Here is a 19,383-nt window from a genome sequence, read left to right as displayed (position 1 = left end):
ATCTGTTATATTTTGACCTTCTAATGATAACCATTCTAATTGGTGTAATGGGATATCTCATTGTGGTTCTAATTTACATTTCTCTGACAATTAGTGTTATTGAGCACTTTTTATTTGTTTTTGACCATTTGTATGTCTTCTTTTGAGAAATGTCTATTCATTTCTTTAGTCCACTCTTTAATGGGGTTATTGTGTTTTTTTGCTGTTGTTATTTGAGTTTCTTATAGATTCTAGACATTAGTCTTTTGTAAGATGCATAGGTTGCAAATATTTTCGCCCATTTTTCAGGTTGTCTATTCAACTCTATTGTTTATTTCTTTTGCTGTGCAGAGATTTTTAGCTTAAGTAAGTATCATTTATTTATTTTTGTTTTGTTGTATTTGCTTTTGAGAACTTAGTCATACATTATTTGCTTAGGTTAACGTCCAGAAGTTTTCCCTGCATTTCCTTCTAGCATTTTAATAGTTTCAGATCTTAAATTTACCTCTTTAATTCATCTTGACTTGATTTTTGTATATGGTGAGAGACAGAGGTCCAATATTATTCTTTGACATACAGCGTTCCAATTTTACCACCACCATTTATTAAATGGTGTGTCCTTTCCCCAGTGTATGTTTTTGTAAATTTTGTCAAAGATCAGTTGGCTGTAGATATGTGGCTTTATTCTCTATTCTGTTCCATTGATCTATGTGTCTATTTTTATACAGGCACCATCTTCTTTTGGTTACTATAGCTTTGCAGTATAATTTGAAGTCAGATCATGTGATATCTCCAGCTTTGCTCTTTTTGCTTAGAATTTATTTGGCAATTTGTTGATTTTTTGTTGTTTTATATGAATTTTAGGATTTCTTTTTCTAATTCTATAAAAAATAACATTGGTATTTTGATAGGTATTTAACTGAATTTGTAGATTGCTTTGAGCATTATGGTCATTTTAATGACATTGGATTTTCCAATGCATGAGCATGGGGTGGTTTTCCATTTGTTTGTATAATCTCCAATTCTTTTATCAGTGTTTGGTAGTTTTCCTTGTAGAGATCTTTTACCTTCTTGGTTAGATATATTCCTAGGTATTTTGTTTTTTAATCTATTGTAAATAGGATTGGCTTCTTGATTTGGCTCTCCACTTGGTAATTATTGATGTATAAAAATGCTACTGATTTTAGTACATTGATTTTGTATCCTGTTGAAGTTCTCCATCATTATTGTATTCCTGTTTATCTCTTTTCTTACATATAGTAATATTTGTTTTATGAATGTGGATGCTGTAGTGTTGGATATGTATATATTTAGGATTGTTATATTTTCTTGTTGAGTTGACTATATCATTATATAATAATTTTCTTTGGCTTTTTTTACTGTTGTTGATTTAAAACCTGTTTTGTCTGATATAAATATAGCTACTTCTGCTATATTTATTTTTGGTTTTTATTTGTGTGGAATACATTTTTCTATACCTTTGCCTTTAGTCTATAAGTGTCTTTATCAGTAAGTTTTTTTGTAAGTGGCATATAGTTGGAGTTCTGTCATGCAGCCATTTGATTTCTTTCTCTTTGTCATTCTGTAATTGTTTTATAAGCTGCATGGTATGGTGTAGTTCTGTTGTGTTGCCATTTTATGTCTTTCTCTTTCTCATTTGTGTAATTGTTTTATAAGACATGTGAGTTTTATATTTTCATTTGTTTTTATGATAGTTGAGTAATGACCTTTCATTCCCATGTTAAGAATTCCTTTGAGCATTTCTTGCAGAGCCAGTCTAGAGAGTTAAGAAATTAGTTACTACAGAAGAGTACAAAACTAGTATTGACTCTTCTACTCCAAAAGTACCTCAATGGAGGTAGGTGTCGACGCATTCCTCTTCTTTACTATAAAGTTATCTGTGTGATAAGAATGATATAGAGCAAGATAAAAATTGTGGAGAAAAGGTGAAATAGGTAAATTGGTAAACAGATAAAACTGAATATTTTAAAGAAACGCAGTTTTTGCTCTTGATAGTATAAGTTAAAATATAAACACATAGTAATAAATAAATTAAACTAAATAAAAATTTATTTTTCTCAAAAGTTTTTTATGGTTATTTAGCCCGTTGTAGTTTATACAGCATGCATGTCATCTGCTCTAATTCTCACAAAATATACTGTACAATAACTGTTGTTATCACCAACATGTCACCAAAGACTAAGATTCCACAATATTAAAAGGACTCATCCAAGCTCACACAACAGTTACTGGCAGAAAAATCTTCAGTTCTAGAGATCTTGCTGTTATACTTCAGTTTCTTCTATAATAATATCTTAAATTCCAGTGATCTTTAGTTTACACATCATTGGCATATACATTGTTTTATTTGATTTAAAAAATCAAATTATGAGGAATCACTTAAGATTTTTTTTGAAACCTGAAACTTAAAATAGTTATGATTAATGCGAGATCACATACCTTATACTTGACAGAAGGAGTACTTGAATCCACATCTCCTATCTCTAGTCCAGCTCCCTTTTCACATCCCCTTAGAAGTGCTTTATGATGTAGGAATTAAACACTGTGCTTAGAAGTTTAAAATTAATTAAAGAAATCTTTTGTATCTCAGGTTCTTCATTTGAAAGACATGGCTGATATTATAACAAAGGAAACTTCAAAAAAAAAAGAGAAATGATTATGTCTTAGTTGGAAAAAATGTCCTGTAGAAAAATTGTTTAATACCACCCTGGGCATATCACCAATGGCAGAAAAAATACCAAGTTCAGTTTTGAACTTTTCTATTTAAGGTGGTTGTAAAGCATCCATAACACTTTCAATTAGTACTTGGAAATGATGATGTGGAGCTAAAAGAGAGAGGTCTGGGCTGAAGAGATATCTTAAGAAATATTATTAATAGATGTTGATTCCCTTTGCTTCCCCCAGGTGAGGTCAGGAGAGACATGAAACCCAAAGCTGTTCCATTCCCTGGAGTGTGAAGTAAAATACTCAGGAAAGTGTATGTGAGCGGAAGTTCATATCTCTTTATTCAAATCTACCTAGTTTCTGTTTCCAGCTCTGTCACTCCTGAATAAACATAAGTTATTCACTTTCTGAGCCTCACCTTCCCTATATTTAGAATGCAATCATAACACAGAATTCACAAGGCTATGAAAAAATTGTGAAGATTGATAATGTACATGTACAATGCCTGACAGATAAGCTGTCACAATAAAAGTATAAAAAGATAAATTTTCCATTTTCATGCAATTTTTTCAAGTCAATAAAATAGAGAAAGAGAGGGAAAATGGTTAAATGCCTCACAACTGAATATTTGCTTTGCTGTTTAAATGCAAACACTAAAAATCTCACTGACCAGGATGCTGCTTTAAAAGCAAAATATTTTCTTGCACAGGTTTCCATTGCATTATGAATAAAAATTCACTGTTTACAAACATATTTAGAGTAATTATTATGCACAATTTAGTTTGTGTTAGCAGCAATGTGCAGAGGTTCAACTAGAAGTTGCACTGCTAACAAGAGAGCAGCTTTTTTTTCAGTTGTTTCTACAGGGTGGAACAATTCCTTCTTAGGTAATTAATTATGGCTTGTGAGATTAAGGTAATTTGGGCTCCACACCCTTTCTTTGTTGAGTCATATGTCTCACAGTGCTTTTCAGTTATTGAGTTCAAGATGTTTATCATGAACTAAAAGCAAAATTGGCTGTAACGTCATTCCCATGGGAGGCTTATTCAAGTTAATGCACATACAGTTTCTAGCCTTTTGATTTTATTTTTTGGGGATTTTAGCCTTCAACTTAATCCTTGTTTATAGTTCTCCTAACTCCACACTTACAGATCCTGACACATCAGTTTATCTCTGGAAACATAATCAGTCTCTAATTGTTGCAGAAAGGAACAATTTGAGATTTATTTAGCCTTTGGGGTTACATTTGCCTCCAACTCTGTCTCTCTTTGACTCTTTCACTACTCAGCAGCCATTAATAATTACTGAAATCACAAATACCAAACATTATGCATTTGTGACTGCATGTAACAAGCACAATAACCCCATAAGGTAACAAGTGGGTAAACTGAAACTCAAACAGTTAGTAAATGTCAAACTGACAATTTTCTCCAACTACTGCTGAATACTGGACTCTCAACCCATGTCAGTGAAAGTAACTTTTCACTAGTGTAGCAAAATGAACAAATAAGACAAATATAGCAAAAAGACATCATAAAGTTACAGCATTTAAAAAATTATTCTGAGGTTATTTTCTTCCTATGTTACATATTTAAATCCTCTTTTTTTTAAGTGATCATATTTGAACAGGGTCAATTTTTATAAGTGTCCTATGTTTATTCAACAAAATGGAAAATTGGCAAATATATTTCTGCTTCTAACAATCTTCTGAAATGTTACTAGTTCCAGCAACGCAGCATATAATGTGCAGGTGCCACAATGCAAAATATCAAGAGGTGCCCTTTTATAGGCCTGTGAGTTGGGTAAATCCCAAACAATACTAAGCAACACTGCAGTGAACTGTACCTCACAGCACAGACCCTCAGAACGTTCCCTTCTCACTTATACCAGAATGTTAGCAAAACAAAATAGAAAAATATAAAAATTAGAATATGCCTAACTATAACTGCTTCTCAGCTCTACTAAGGCATTTAAATCTGAAACATGTCAAGAATTAACACAACCAATAAATATTTATAAATACCATAAATATTTACAAAACACCTATATAACCCAAGCATTCTACAAAGTGTTAAACCCTTTGCCTATGTTAAACATTGGCATGAAAATTTTGTTTACCTTTAAGGTGTTCACAGCCAAGTGGATAACCTATTGAACTAGAAAAATATACTTTATAACATGTAACATGACCCCACTTAATCTTCAAAACAACCTTTTGAGGTAGGTATTATTATTCCTATTTTTCAGATCAAGAAAATCTCAGATAAATGACAATATGACCTCCAAGCAAACAAGGGGTAAAACTGGAATTCACACCCAGCTCCTCTGGTGATTTCCCCAGTGTGAGTGTGTGTGACTTTGTATTAGTACAAATTCATGAGTAAAATATGGTAAATCACATAAATCATTGGCTGTTGGAGCAGTTCTAATTCATTTCAGGTGCTTGCTATTCTCCCTGATCCTAGTTCTCTGCCTCTGCCGATTTTCAATAATATGGGGAATCTGGTAATGAGAAATGCTACTGTTCTGACCCCTCTTACCACCCCACCCCTGCTTCTTTATCTTCTTCCACACTTCTTCCCACCCAAATGATCTCTCTTCAGTACAACCTTGGGGATGGTGCCCAAGCAAAGAAGGTTACTACAGTAGTGTCCAGCATAGTATTTTGGAAGGCATTGCAGTAGAACAGAGAATGACTTGTTGTTATTCTCGAAAACTTTATCAGTTGACAGAAGGGAAAGCAATTCCAAACCATAAGTCAGGTTTTCTTATTTTTCCATCAGACTACTTGAATTTCAATATTTTGTGCTGAAAAAAAAAAAAAAAAAAAAAACTTGAAAGAAAAACCACTAAGGACAATGCTGTTAAGTTCAGTTTCATTTCTAGGAATATATTTCTATGGCTAGATCGTGTGCAAGGTAAGAGTCCAAGAAAGAAGAAAATCATGAGCACTAAAATGATGGGTGCAATGAGTGACCTTTTTTTGATCTCTTTCTCTTGCAAGGCCAGCACGTGTACCATCGACTTCAAGATTTCTGAATCCGTATGTAGTATGTTTCATTGTTGTCGCAGGGGTAGTGGTCCTTGCAGTGACCATAGCTCTACTCGTTTACTTTTTAGCTTTTGGTAAGTACCAGAACATTATTACTCCTCAGATTTAATAACTAAATACAATATCAGATTTAGTTTGGCATTATTTCATTTATTACTGCTTTTATTACTTAATATATGTGATTATATATCTTACTTGTAAATCTTTCCTAAATATAATTCATGTCTGTATTTTTCCTCAATCAGTATTTTTTCTCTTTCCTATTTTGTCCATTTTTAGTGCCCCAAACATACTTTCTGAGCAAACCAAACATTGTTACTCAGAAAAGAATTATTCTATCCAAAGGAAACAAAAACTCTCAATAATTTTCTGATGCTAAAATTTACTCATTTTGTTTTTCATTAATACTATTATTTCCTTCATTGATAACCAGATAAAATTATAAAAGTGAAATATTGCAATGAACTTTAAACACCTAAAATTTGGATGTTCCTAAGTATTTGTCCATTTTTATTAACAGATAATGCTCTGTCTTCTGAAAACGGTATCTTACAAGCCTAACTGTTATGATGGTCAGGAGATAAAATTTCGGTTGAGAAGTAAAAAGGGGTAAAGTCAAACATTTTAAAACATTATGTTCTTTAGTTGTCTCTTTTATTTTGTTTAATATGTATCATTATATCACTAAAAATAGACAACATGGACAAGAAAAAAAATAATATAAAGAATATATATACCATGCTCATTCATAAACAACTTCCCTTAAAAATCTCCGTGAAGGCTCTTTCAGATGCTTTACCATAGATATGCAAAATGTGTCAAGTTTTACTAAATAATATCATACATTAGAATCTTTTCTTCACTTAAAATTCACTTTGAGGTTATTTTTATTTCAAATATAATTCTATTAAATCACTCAAATCATGTGTATGGGTGTACAGGTGTGTACGTGGGTATGTGTGAGTGTGAAGAGAAAAAAAGACAGAATATAACTTGTAGTATGTCCAATTGTAAACAGGCAAAAATTCTTAACCATGCAAAGGTTGAAATACTTCCAATGGTGCACTAAAATTACCAACATTAGAAATACCAATAATGATATACAATTATCTCAGCCAATCAAATGTAAATGTTGTGGCTAAATTTTGCTTTTGACTACATTTTGCTATCAAATCACCTGAATTCACCTATCCCTCATGTGAACTACAGAAGTAGAAAAAAAGGACATGGAGTTTCAGATTAAATTAATGAATTTTTACTTTTAATGATGCTGCATTGTCATGCTTAAAAAGTAGGCCCATTGGTAAGTCATCTGCAAACTGTGTTTCAGTGATCACTTGAGGCCCCCAAATGACTTTATCTTCCACTACAAACAACCACCCTTCCTAAGGATTTCCAACACTTGCCCCTTACCAAGTTATTTGTCTGTGTAAGTAATGCACATGAAGGATCAAAAGCAAGTAGAGATTTTTATTCTGAGACAGATTCCATTAGGTTATGAACATTTTCATAATGTTTCTGAGTTGTGTACAGATACGATTTAGAGACTTTTATCTCCACACAACTCAATAGGTCCTCTGGAAGACCCCTGTTATTGTTGTTATTGTTGTTTTACTGATGCATAACATTTTACATATTTATGGGATACATATGATATTTTGTTACATGCATAGGATGTGTAATGATCAATCCAGGGTATTTGAGGAATACATCACTGGGTATTTATCATTTCTATGTGTTGGAACAACTCAAGTTCTCTTTTCTGGCTGCTTTGAAAAACATAATATATTGTTAACTGTTGTCCTTCTGCTCTGCTGTTAAACAATACAACTTACACCGTTTATCTAACTGTATGTTTATACCTGTTAACCAACCTCTCTTCAATAGAGAGGTTGGTTAACAGTAACCGACACTCACACTCCTCTACCAATCCCAGTCTCTAGTATCTGTCATTCTGCTCTCTACACTGATGAGATCAACTTTTTAGCCCCCACATATGAGTTAGAACATATTTGTCTTTCTTTTTTATTCTTTTTTATTTTTCAGTAGTAGAGATGGGGTCACACTTTGTTGCCCAGGCTGGTCTCAAATTCCTGGATTCAAGTGACCTTCTCACCTCTGCCTCCCCAAGTACTGCGATTATAGGCATGAACCACCTTGCCTAGCTAATTTTGTCTTTCTGTGCCTGCCTTATTTCACTTGACACAATGACATCCAGTTCCATTCATGTTGCTGCAATGGCAGGATATCATTCTTTTTATGGCCAAATAGTATTCCATTGTTTGTGTGTGTATATATATCATATTTTCTTTATCCATTCATTTTTTGATGTAGGTTGATTCCACATCTTGGCTATTGTGAACAGTGCTGAGATAAACACACAAGTACAAGTATCTCTTTGACATGCTGATTTATTTTCTTTTGGATAAGTAACCAGTAGCAGGATTGCTGGATCATATGGTAATTCTATTTTAGTTTTATGAGAAATCGCCATACCATTTTCCATAATGGCTGCACTCATTTGCATTTCCACCAGCAGTATATAAGAATTTTTTTGTCTCTCCATTCTCACCAGCATCTGTTATTTTCTGTCCTTTGGGTAATAGTAATCTTAACTAAGGTGAGAAGATATCTCATTGTGGTTTTGATTTGCATTTTCTCTAATGATTAGTAATGTTGAGCACTTTTCATATACTGTTGACAATTTGTATGTCTTATTTTGAGAAATTTTCATCATGTTCTTTGCCCACTTCTCAACAGAATTTTTATTTTTTTTAATGTTGAGTCGTTTGAGTCCTTGTATATTCTAGGTTTTAGTCTCTTGTCAGAAAAACAGTTGGAAAATATTTTTTCCCATTCAACAGGTTGTTTTTCCACTCTGCTGGTTGCTTCTTTTGCTGTGCAGAAGCTTTTTAGTTTAATTAATTCCCATTTGTCTATTTTCGTTTTTGTTGTCTGTACTTTTCAGGTCATAGCCATAAGTCATTTCCTCAGACTAAAGACATGAAGTGTTTCCCCTTGTTTTTTTTCTAATAGTTCTCATAGTTTTATATCTTACATTGAAGAATTTAATTATCTTGTGTTGATTTTTGTATATAGTGAGAGATAAGGGTCCAATTTCATTCTTCTGCAAATGGATATCCAATTTTCCTAGTACTATTTATTGAAGAGAGTGTGCTTTCCCCATTGTATGTTCTTAACACCTTTGTTAAAACTCAGTTGGCTGTATATAAATTTCCTTCTGGGCTCTCTATTCTATTTTATTGGTCTATGTGTCTGTTTTTATACCAATACCATGCTATTTTGGTTACTATAGCCTTGGAGTATAGTTTGATGTCAGGTAGTGTGGTTCCTCCAGATTTGTTCTTTCTTATCAAGTTTGATTTGACTATTTGGCTATTTGGGCTCTTTTTTTTTTTTTGTTTCATACAAATTTTAGGATTTTTTTTTCTATTTCTGTGAAAAATGATGTTGGTATTTTGATAGGGATTGCATTGAATCTATAGATTGCTTTGAAGAGTATAGTCATTTAAATTATATCAATTCTTTCAAGCCATGAGCAAGGAATATCTTTCCATTTGTGTCCTCTTCCATTTCTTTTATAAGTGTTTTATAGTTTTCCTTGTAGAAGATGGAATTGCCTTCTTGATTTGTTTCTTAGCTACTTCATTGCTGACATATAGAAATGCTACAGACTTTTGTAGGTTGATTTTGTATCCTGCAACTTTATTGAAATTGTATATCAGATCTAAGAGTTTTTTGGTAGTCTTTAGGTTTTTCTGGGTATAAAATTATGTAATCTGCAAAAAGGAACAATCTGAATATGTAATTTCTTTTCCAATCTGAATGCCTTTTTATCTCTCTCTCTCATCTGATTGCTCTGGTTAGGAATTCCAGTACTATGTTGAATAAGTGATGAAAGTGGACATCCTTGTCTTGTTTCAGTTCTTAGAGGAAGAAGAACTGTCAGCTTTTCTCCATTTGGTAAAATGTTAGCTGTGGGTTGGTCAGCCTTTATGTTGTTGAGGTATGTCTCTTCTATGCCTAGTTTTTTTAGAGTTTTTGTCATGATGGGATATTGAATCTATTGAACATCTATTGAGATGATCATATGGTTTTTGTCTTCATTCTGTTGATGTGATGTATTAAGTTTATTGATTTGCATATGTTGAACCATTCTTGTATCTCTGAGATAAATCCCAGTTGGCTGTGATATATTATCTTTTTGAGATGCTGTTGGATTCAGTTTGATAGTATTTTGTTGAGGATTTTTGCCTCTGTGTTCATCAGTAATATTGACCTGTAGTTGTTTTGTTTGTTTGTTTTTGTTTTGTTTTTTTGTTTTTTTCCAAGATGGAGTCTTGCTCTGTTACCCAGGCTGGCATGCAGTGGCACAATATCGGCTCACTGCAAGCTCTGCCTCCTGGGTTCAAGCAATTCTTTTGTACCAACCTCCTGAGTAGCTGGGATTACAGGTGCCCACCACCACACCTGGCTAATTTTTGTATTTTTAGTAGAGATGAGGTTTCATGTTGGCCAGACTGGTCTCAAACTCCTGACCTCATGATCCACATGCCTTGGCCTCCCAAAGTGCTGGGATTACAGGTGTAAGCCACTACACCTGGCCTGTAGTATTTTTTATTGTGTCCTTGTCTGGTTTTCTATCAGAGTAATACTGGCTTCATAGAATGAGTTGGGGAGAACTCCCCCCTGTTTGATGTTTTTGAATAGTTTGAAGAGAAATTGGTGTTAGTTCTTCTTTAAACGTTTGGTAGAATGGTAATAAAGCCATTGGTCCCAGACATTTATTTACTAGGAGACATTTTATTACTGACTCAGTCTTATAACTTGTTACTGGTCTGTTCTAGTTTTTTATTTTGCAAAGTGCCTTTTGATGAAAATAATTTACACTGGATTACTAGGTTAGATATCGTGTCAGAAGACTTATTTTCTAGCTTACTCCAGAAAAACTAATAGCAAATCACTAACTCCTATTCTATAAAGAATATTATTTGAAATAATTTTTAAAAGTTTCATACTTTGGGTTCTTTCTTAATGATAAATGAATAATAGTATATACAAACATTAATATTTTCTGAATGCATACACCACAAATCTCCCCTAAAATATAGCAAGAATAAAAATTGCAGTATTTCTGACAATTTTTAATTTCTCAAATAACAATTCCACTCTGATTTTTAAACATCTACACCACTCTTGCTTTGCCAATCTTTTTAAAAATTGAAAAAAATAGGGCCGGGCGCGGTGGCTCAGGCCTGTAATCCCAGCACTTTGGGAGGCCGAGGCTGGTGGATCACAAAGTCAAGAGATCGAGACCATCTTGGTCAACATGGTGAAACCCCGTCTCTACTAAAAATACAAAAATTAGCTGGGCATGGTGGCGCGTGCCTGTAGTCCCAGCTACTCGGGAGGCTGAGGCAGGAGAATTGCCTGAACCCAGGAGGTGGAGGTTGCGGTGAGCCGAGATCATGCCATTGCACTCCAGCCTGGGTAACAAGAGCGAAACTCTGTCTCAAAAAAAAAAAAATTGAAAAAAATAATAATTTTATCATAATTACGCCTATATGAAGCATAGAACTGTTTCTTTCTTTCAAGGAAAGCAAATATTTATAATTCTATAATATAGCCTCCCATTATCCTGAATAAATTAAAGATACAACTACTTAGTAAAGTAAGACTAACCCTGCCTTTTAATTTCTTTTCCAGATCAAAAATCTTATTTTTACAGAAGCAGTTTTGAACTCCTAAATGTTGAATATAATAGTCAGCTAAATTCACCAGCTACACAGGAATACAGGACTTTGAGTGGAAGAATTGAATCTCTGGTAAGTTAATATTTATCTTTGCTCTTTGTTCCATTATGAAATGAATATAATAATAAACCTAATATTTTGTAAAATATATTCAGTTGCTAGGTGCTCTATAATTTTACTTCCTTGCATGGTGAAACGTGTTTCTCTCTGCTTTGATCAATTTAGTTTACTAGGGTACTGGTTCTTATTCACATCTTTGTCATGAGTAAAATGTATTAGAAAGGCCATGAGCAAATATGCATTTTATTTGCTTATGACTTCGAATACTGAAAGTTTTTAGTTTGTGTAACTAAACATCAACATTGTCTTTTTAAATTCTTTTCATTTTGCCCTCTTCCCACTTCCTTATTCAACTAAAGACACAAGGAAGGAGGTGTTAAAAGATAGTTTTACCATATCAGTAATAACATAGTTTGGACAACATTGCACCTTGGTTCAATGATAAACATGGAAGTTCGAACAGAAATATGCAAAGCAATTTTGGGCTCTAACTTGAAGAGGCACTCTGGCTACCTGCCAGGAAACCTCACAAGCGAACTTTTAACATTCATATATCACCCACCACAAACCAGGCGCTGCCCTTTAGCTTTGCAGAGTCAGGTCTGACCAGTCTCAGTGTCGCTCACTTACCCTTGCCTTTTCAAAAAATATCCTAAGGATATAAAGGAATTCAATGGTTCTAAAATTTTAGCATGTAACCAAGTCACCTGGCAGGGTTGGCTTTGGTGAGCTCAAGATAAAGTTTTATCAGCATTTCTACATTTTCTAGAATATTCCTTAATCCAAGTTTTTAATCCATTGGTGCTTTTCTGAACCACTGCAATCAGCTTCGAACTGTTCTCACTGTGTACTGGCTCTTTTCTTTCTAATCTAATTTACACGCTTCTGAACACAAATCTCTCATAGCCTGTTTCCTTCATGTTACCTCCAGCTTAAGACTTTTTGCCTACGAAGTATAATTCAAACTTGTTAGCTAAGCACCTTCTCATGTCTATGCCATGGCTCATATTTCAGTCACTGTGTGCCCTATTTATTCTTATAGCCAACCTGAAAAGCTATCTTTTATAAAAAACTCCCTCTGATCTCCATGATTGGATATAATTAATCCTCCTTCCACGTCACCTCACCACAAAATCATATCTATGTTGATCTCATGCCATATACCTCTATATATTTTATATTATACATATTTTAGACTGGTTTAATTTTTCATGTTAGCCTAAGCTCCATGAGGACAGCTCCATATCCATTCCATTTTTGTATATCCACAACATTTGGCAGGACTGATGCTTAAGTCTGGTTCCTGCCCTAGATTCTCCTCCCAAATCATTCTGATTCAACTGTTCATTCTGATTTCATTCAACATTTAAATGATATATCTAACTTTCCTTGCTTTAGTCTCTGTTCACCCTGCAGTCTTCTCATAACTTGGTTTTCAATGATGCTTGCTTCTAGAGAAAAAAATGTGTTAAATAAGCTTATGATTCAGTCCTCCAGCTGTGATGGTTCTCATGAAGATTAACTCAGTGGTTTTTGAAGTATGGTCTCTAGCATCACCTAGAAATTGTTAGAAATGCAAAATCTTGGCTTTACCAAGACCTACTAAATCAGAAATTCTGATGTTGGAGCCTAGAAATCTGTGTTTTAATGAGCCTGCCAGTGCAGCCTGGTCCTTTTGCTCCATGGAGCTCCACTCAAAGCTTTCAGCGCTCATCTCCCACCAATGACAGGCTCCTCTATTGAAACCGCAGGAGGGTTTCCAATTCTAACTACATTTTAGTTTGCTTCCTAGGACTATCCAGGCACCAAGTATCACAGGTTAGTCTCCCAGGGAAGAAGGCTCCGAGACTTGCATACAGGGAGTATCTCTTTCAACCAACACCTTCGGGAAGACAAGGAAGCAGCATTGGGCAGAGACAGAGTCAAACTGCAGCTGTTGCCACAGAAGACTGAAGGGGGCCGGAGGCAGGGGGCAGGAGATGGGCCCTAAGCATTCATCCTCCACCATTGGGTATGAGTTGCCCCACCTCCTTGATGGTGTGAGTGGAAGTAGAGTCCAAAGGTGGGCGGGAGTGCAGCAGAGCAGCACCCACAAGGGCCAAACCAGAGACACACCAGGCACTAGGAGTGCTGCCAGGGAATAGGGAGGAAAGGATGGGTTTAAGGTAGGATCCACAAAACTTGGCAACGGACTACAAGACAGGATGAGAGGTGACAGGTTAACACTGACACAGAAATGTCTAATGTGGGTAGATGGTGGTGCCATTGGCTAGAAGAGGAAACCAAAATGAAAGCAGATTGTTCAGGGAGACAAAAGTTCACTGTGGACATCTCAGCAGAGTGATTCAGTGGGCAAAGGAATGGATGCCTAGACCACCTCAGAGAAAGATGGAGGCTGGAGCCAGCAATAAAGACACAAAATGAACAATCTCTAACGAACCTCCCCTCAGCCATGTTCCCAGCCCAACCACTTCAGATTTACAGTCTAGGCAAGGCTAGGAGGTGCCCCTCCCTCAGCAGAGGACAGCAAATCACCATTGGCTCTGGGAAGATGAGATCTTTTGATATTTTTTGTCCTAGCTTCTCTCTGCAGAGCTGTCTCTCAGCCATTTCCTGCCTTTACATACAAGTGCAGTCCAGAATTGGGAGATGGGTGAAATTTATTATTCCTAGAGATCAGGATCCCCAGTTGTTTGTGAGTGTATTTTCTGAACCGCTTGTTGGTTTAAGTAATGAAGCTTTATTGATGCAACTTATCTTGAATCGTGACACTGGACCCGCCACTTAAGTGAATGTGCATAGAGGATGGAATGGCTGCAGTAGATCTCCATTAAAACCAGTGCATCTTCCCGTACACATACAATAGCAGGGAACTGAGTCAATGCCAGGACAGCACCAGCTCCCTCTGCAGTACATTTCCAAAGCCCTCAGCCTGTGTGTAAACGTTTGCTCTGGGGCAGCAAAAATGGCCCTGGGCAAGTAGTCAAAGGACTAGTTTGATTTCCTCCACTTCCAGGCAAGTCACTCGAAGTCTCACAGGCTTTTTCTTCACTTGCCACATGGGTAAAGTAAGATCTATTGAGCTGTAAATAATGAATGAGTGTGTGTGCAGCTGTTGAAGTTGTAAAGTACTACAAAATGGTGAAACTGGGGTTTGGGCTTTTTAGGGCTGAATGCTAAAAATGTCAGGCATGGTGGAGAAAGGGAGTGAAATGTAAGATTGATTGGTTGGGATTTAAAGACTAATGAAGGCACACATGCAAGTGCACACACGCATACTGACACTGCACAAGTCCCCTTGGAGGCAGATCCTAACCATGCAGACCTGGGGGTCCACCTGTCCAAGTACACAGAAACCCTTCTTCTCTTCTGGATTGTCACCCCACCAGAGCTGGCACTGAGTCCTTGCTGCTGCACTTCCCTGGGGTGTCAGCTTCTGGCAGGGGACTTCCTCCCTCTGCAGGAGCCTTAGCATCCCTGGGACTTCCTTCAACTCCCAGGAGTTTATATCTATTCCTAACTCAGGACCCTTTTTTTCCCCACACAAAGTTTATTGTCAGTTGCTGTTTTCATCTGTTCAGGCTGCTACAACAAAATACCATAGACTGGTGGCATGTGAACAACAGAAATTTAGAGAAGTCAAAGTTAATGCACCAGCAGATTTGGTATCTGAGGGGCCACCTTCTAAACACCTATTTAACACACTATTAAACACTACATATGTTAAATAGTGCAGTTGATTTGTCATGTCACCTTTATCATACAGTAAATTTTTCCTTGTCTTTTTTTCTGTACTCTAATCTCTTTCTGTAATTAATCTTTGCCTGCACCATTACCGGGACATTTAGAGTACTGTGGCTTGACAATATACTTAGTATTTCAAGATTTCCTCAAAATTCTTCTGATGCATGACTTCCCTAGTTAATCTTACATATGTATCCTTTTGTAGAAACAGTTTGAACATTTAAAATGTTATATAAATAGTACTCTAATATAGTGCTTTATGGTTTACAAAGCATTTTCACATGTATTATCTAACCTTTATTTCACAACAGCCATAAAAAGTAATAAATCATGTGTATAGACTGGTAAGTAAAGGTTGTGAGATTAAGAAACACATCAAAGGCCATTGAGCTGGAAAGTGGTATAACCAGAATTCAAACCAGGGTCTCTTGACTCAAAATCCAAGGATCATATCATTTTTTAAGATAACATGTATAATATTATCATCCCATAGACAAAATGATAACACTGGATGAGCATTGGAATAGTCTCAGAATCTTCTATTTTATTTAGCAATTCACTTGTCATTCATAAGTAAAAGAAAATAATTGGACTAGATAATTTGCATAGTACAGTCTCATATAAAAAGTCTATGATTGTGTGATTTTAATGAGAGATACTCATGCCACTCATTCACCTGTTTTTCTCAGTCTGCCTCACTGGTCATTACTTCTCTGTGTTCTTTACAGGCTCACCCTCCTCTACACTGCCATTAAATGTTGAAATACCTCAAGGCTTTGGCTTATGCCGACCTCTCCTATGATCCCATACATGCTCATTACTTCAACCTCTACTTATACACCAATGATTCACTATATTTCCAGCCCAGGCTGTTCTTGGGCACTCTAGTTGCCAGCTCGAAATCCTTACATGGCTGTTTCAAAACAACTCAAATATATTATCTCTCAAAATCAAACTCATGATATCCCCACACCATCCTAGCTTTCTACCAACATCTATCCCTATTAATAACAATACCATTTATTAATTATCCAAATGAGAAACCTATAATTCATCCTGAAAATTCTACTATCATTCCAAATATCCAATCCATTGCCAGCCGCTGTTCATTTTATCCCCTGTATTTCCTTCAAATTTATTCACCTTTCTCCATATTCATTGCTGCCATGACTATTCAAGCCATCGCCTCTACCCCAGGGTACCAAAATAGCAACAAAACTAATCTGTTCATTTGCATTATTTTTCTCTAAAAGTGATTATCTACATGCAGCAAGAGAGATTGTTCTCATATTGCAGATCTGACTATATTATCCTCTTGTTTAAAACACTTTTGTGGCTTCCCAGTGTTTATGATAAAGACCAAATGCTCCCAGTGCAAAGACCGGCATGCTGTGGACTTTTCTGTCACCCTAGCCTGCTTGGTCTCCACAGCGCAGTTGCACTGACCTTCTTTCATTACTTAAGCACAGCCTGTTTCTTCCCACCTCAGAACTGTGCATGTACCATTCATTCCACCAAGGATTTGTTTCCTTCCTCTTTAACCAGCTACGTCTGATTCTTCCTGAAAATCTCAGCTCAATAAGCATTTCCTTTGAGAAATCTCTACAATATCATTAATGGGCTCAGGTCCCTCTACAGTATTGTTGCACTTTTCACAGTTATAGTTTTATTTAATTGTGAATGATGATTTGATTAGTTCCCATTTCTATCCATTAGATGTAAGCTCATGATGGCCAGATTACGGTTTTCTATCCATTGTTGTATTCCAATACCTGACAGAAAGTGGGGTGGTACACAAGAGATGTTCAAAAACAGTTGTTGAATAAGTAAATAAATGAGGCCATTTAGAAATAAGTACATGTATCAAAACTATGAATGCATTCTACTTAAAGGGTTTTCTCCAAATAAAACAGAAGACTTCAATCAGGATTCATACCTGGGATCAACTGAGTCATTAAAACTCTCCGTTGCCATCAGGAGTAACATTTCAACAAACACACACAACCTTTTCCTTCAAGGTCTATGTATCAGAAAATCACTTTTTAAGGCCAGGTGTGGTGGCTCAAGCCTGTAATCCCAGCACTTTGGGAGGCCAAGGTAGGAGGATCACCTGAGGTCAGGAGTTCAAGATCAGCCTGGCCAACATGGTGAAACTCCATCTCTACAAAAATTAACCAGACATGTTGGTGGGTGTCTATAATCTCAGCTACTTGGGAGGCTGAGGCAAGAGAATTGCTTGAACCCAGGAGGCGGAGGCTGCAGTGAGACAAGGTCACCCATTGCACTCCAGTCTGGGTGACAGGGCGAGACTCCATCTCAAAAAACAAAATTCACTTCTTAGATAAAATTCATGCGACAGAGAGAAGACTGAAAATATGTTTAGCAGTATGTCCATCATTAGGTGACTGGGTTTTCCTTGTTTTGTCTTGCTGAAAATCATATAAAGTATGTTATCTGTAAAAGTCCTCCGACATGAACACATAAAAATTTGGGAGAAATAATTAACTATAATGTTTAATAGATTTTGTACACATTTCTTTAAAAATATATAAAACACAACAACTTTCAATTGGTTTGCAAGGACAACCAATTGACATCATGGAAAATGGAAATTAATTTGCTTAATTTCAACAAATATTTGCATGATGAGTGAGACTGACAACTTAGTGTCATGAAATAATGAATTCTGCCAATGATAAACTTCATGCATGTGGGGCCAGGCAATTATGTGGAAACTTTTTCAGTTCTTAAAATCAAGTATTGAAATTAAACTTAGAATCAGACCTTTGAACCATTTTATGACTATGTTCAAAAATTATAAATTCTATCCAGTTATACTATAATACCAAAAATATTATTATTAAAAAATAAAATACCTAAGTATTTATTTTATAACTGTCTTTTTAATTTCTAATTTTATAAATATTTTATAACGTATGTTGTTAATAGCACAGTATTATTACATGCATATAATTTATAATTAGCCAGATGTGGTGGTGGGCACCTGTAGTCTCAGTTATTGAGGAGGCGGAGACAGGAGTAGTACTTGAACCTGGACAACATGGTGAGACTCAATTTCTTAAAAAATTAAAAAAGAAATGACCAACTGATGCTAAAAAAAGTCTCTGATGCTTAGGTATGAATCAGAAAGAAATGACAAAAAAAATTTAAAAACCTGCCCTTTGCTTTCTTCTCCTATTCTCTTCAAGTTTTCCATTGCTACTCATTTTAGTCCAGTTTAATCAGGTTTCATCCATTATTTTGGGGGATCACACATTTTGAGTTGTCTCAGTGGACTTCCCTCATGCTGGCATAACTCCTGCCCCAAGCCCTTAGTAACAGCCACCAAGTCATATAACTTAACCCCTCAGAGTAAAACATTTGATGTGTTTAAAATGATTTCTAGCAAAAACACATCCTGTCCAGCATCATCTCTGTGTAACAGACACAGGAATGAATAGGCACTCCATCGAAAGCTTGCAGAACCTGCCCAAATCATCTCATGTGTTTTGCGATAGAATTGGGTTGAACTAAAGTGAAAATTTAGTTTTCTACTCTACATTAACATGTGTCGGTTGCAAGGTTGAGAGGAAGGAGAAGAACTGTAATTACAGAGAGTTTCCCCCATTTTATTTCTACAGATTACTAAAACATTCAAAGAATCAAATTTAAGAAATCAGTTCATCAGAGCTCATGTTGTCAAACTGAGGTGAGTGGAACTATATAAAAAATATTTAAGTATAGACACAATGTGGCATATTTGATTTTTTGTCACAGAATGAATAGTAAATTATATGTTCAGATAATTTATTGCAATGTTATGAAAACAGTATTTTAGTCAGCTTAAAAAACAATACCAAAAATGTCAAACATACGATCTATTTAGCTACTAATGTAAATAATCATATTACATCTATTCTTAGTGGAAGGAAGAAGAAAGGGCAGAGAAAGAGTTTGGGGTGAAGGTACAGTAACAAGGCCATCCTATTGTAAAGCTCCAGTGGATATCACTCACAGTGCAATTTATGTAAACAGTCCCTCCTTGAGTTGTACAATGCTGTGATTTGGGCATATCCATCCAAGATAAAA

At 35.6% G+C, this 19,383-nt stretch overlaps 1 protein-coding gene across 1 annotated transcript in view; it reads left to right on the top strand.

Annotated features, from left to right (window-relative positions):
- The window catches only part of TMPRSS11D (transmembrane serine protease 11D), a 58,022-nt gene that overhangs the window by 17,408 nt on the left and 21,231 nt on the right, over window positions 1-19,383 (top strand). The window contains exons 3-5 of the mRNA XM_032259303.1: window positions 5,669-5,790; window positions 11,444-11,562; window positions 18,936-19,003. Of these exons, the coding sequence (XP_032115194.1) occupies window positions 5,669-5,790; window positions 11,444-11,562; window positions 18,936-19,003 (309 nt within the window). The remainder of the gene's footprint in view (window positions 1-5,668; window positions 5,791-11,443; window positions 11,563-18,935; window positions 19,004-19,383) is intronic.

This window comes from Sapajus apella, unplaced genomic scaffold, assembly GCF_009761245.1.
Source record: "Sapajus apella isolate SASKATOON/1434 unplaced genomic scaffold, GSC_monkey_1.0 scaffold108, whole genome shotgun sequence".
NCBI lineage: Eukaryota > Metazoa > Chordata > Mammalia > Primates > Cebidae > Sapajus > Sapajus apella.
This window is presented reverse-complemented; position numbering and strand designations above follow the sequence as displayed.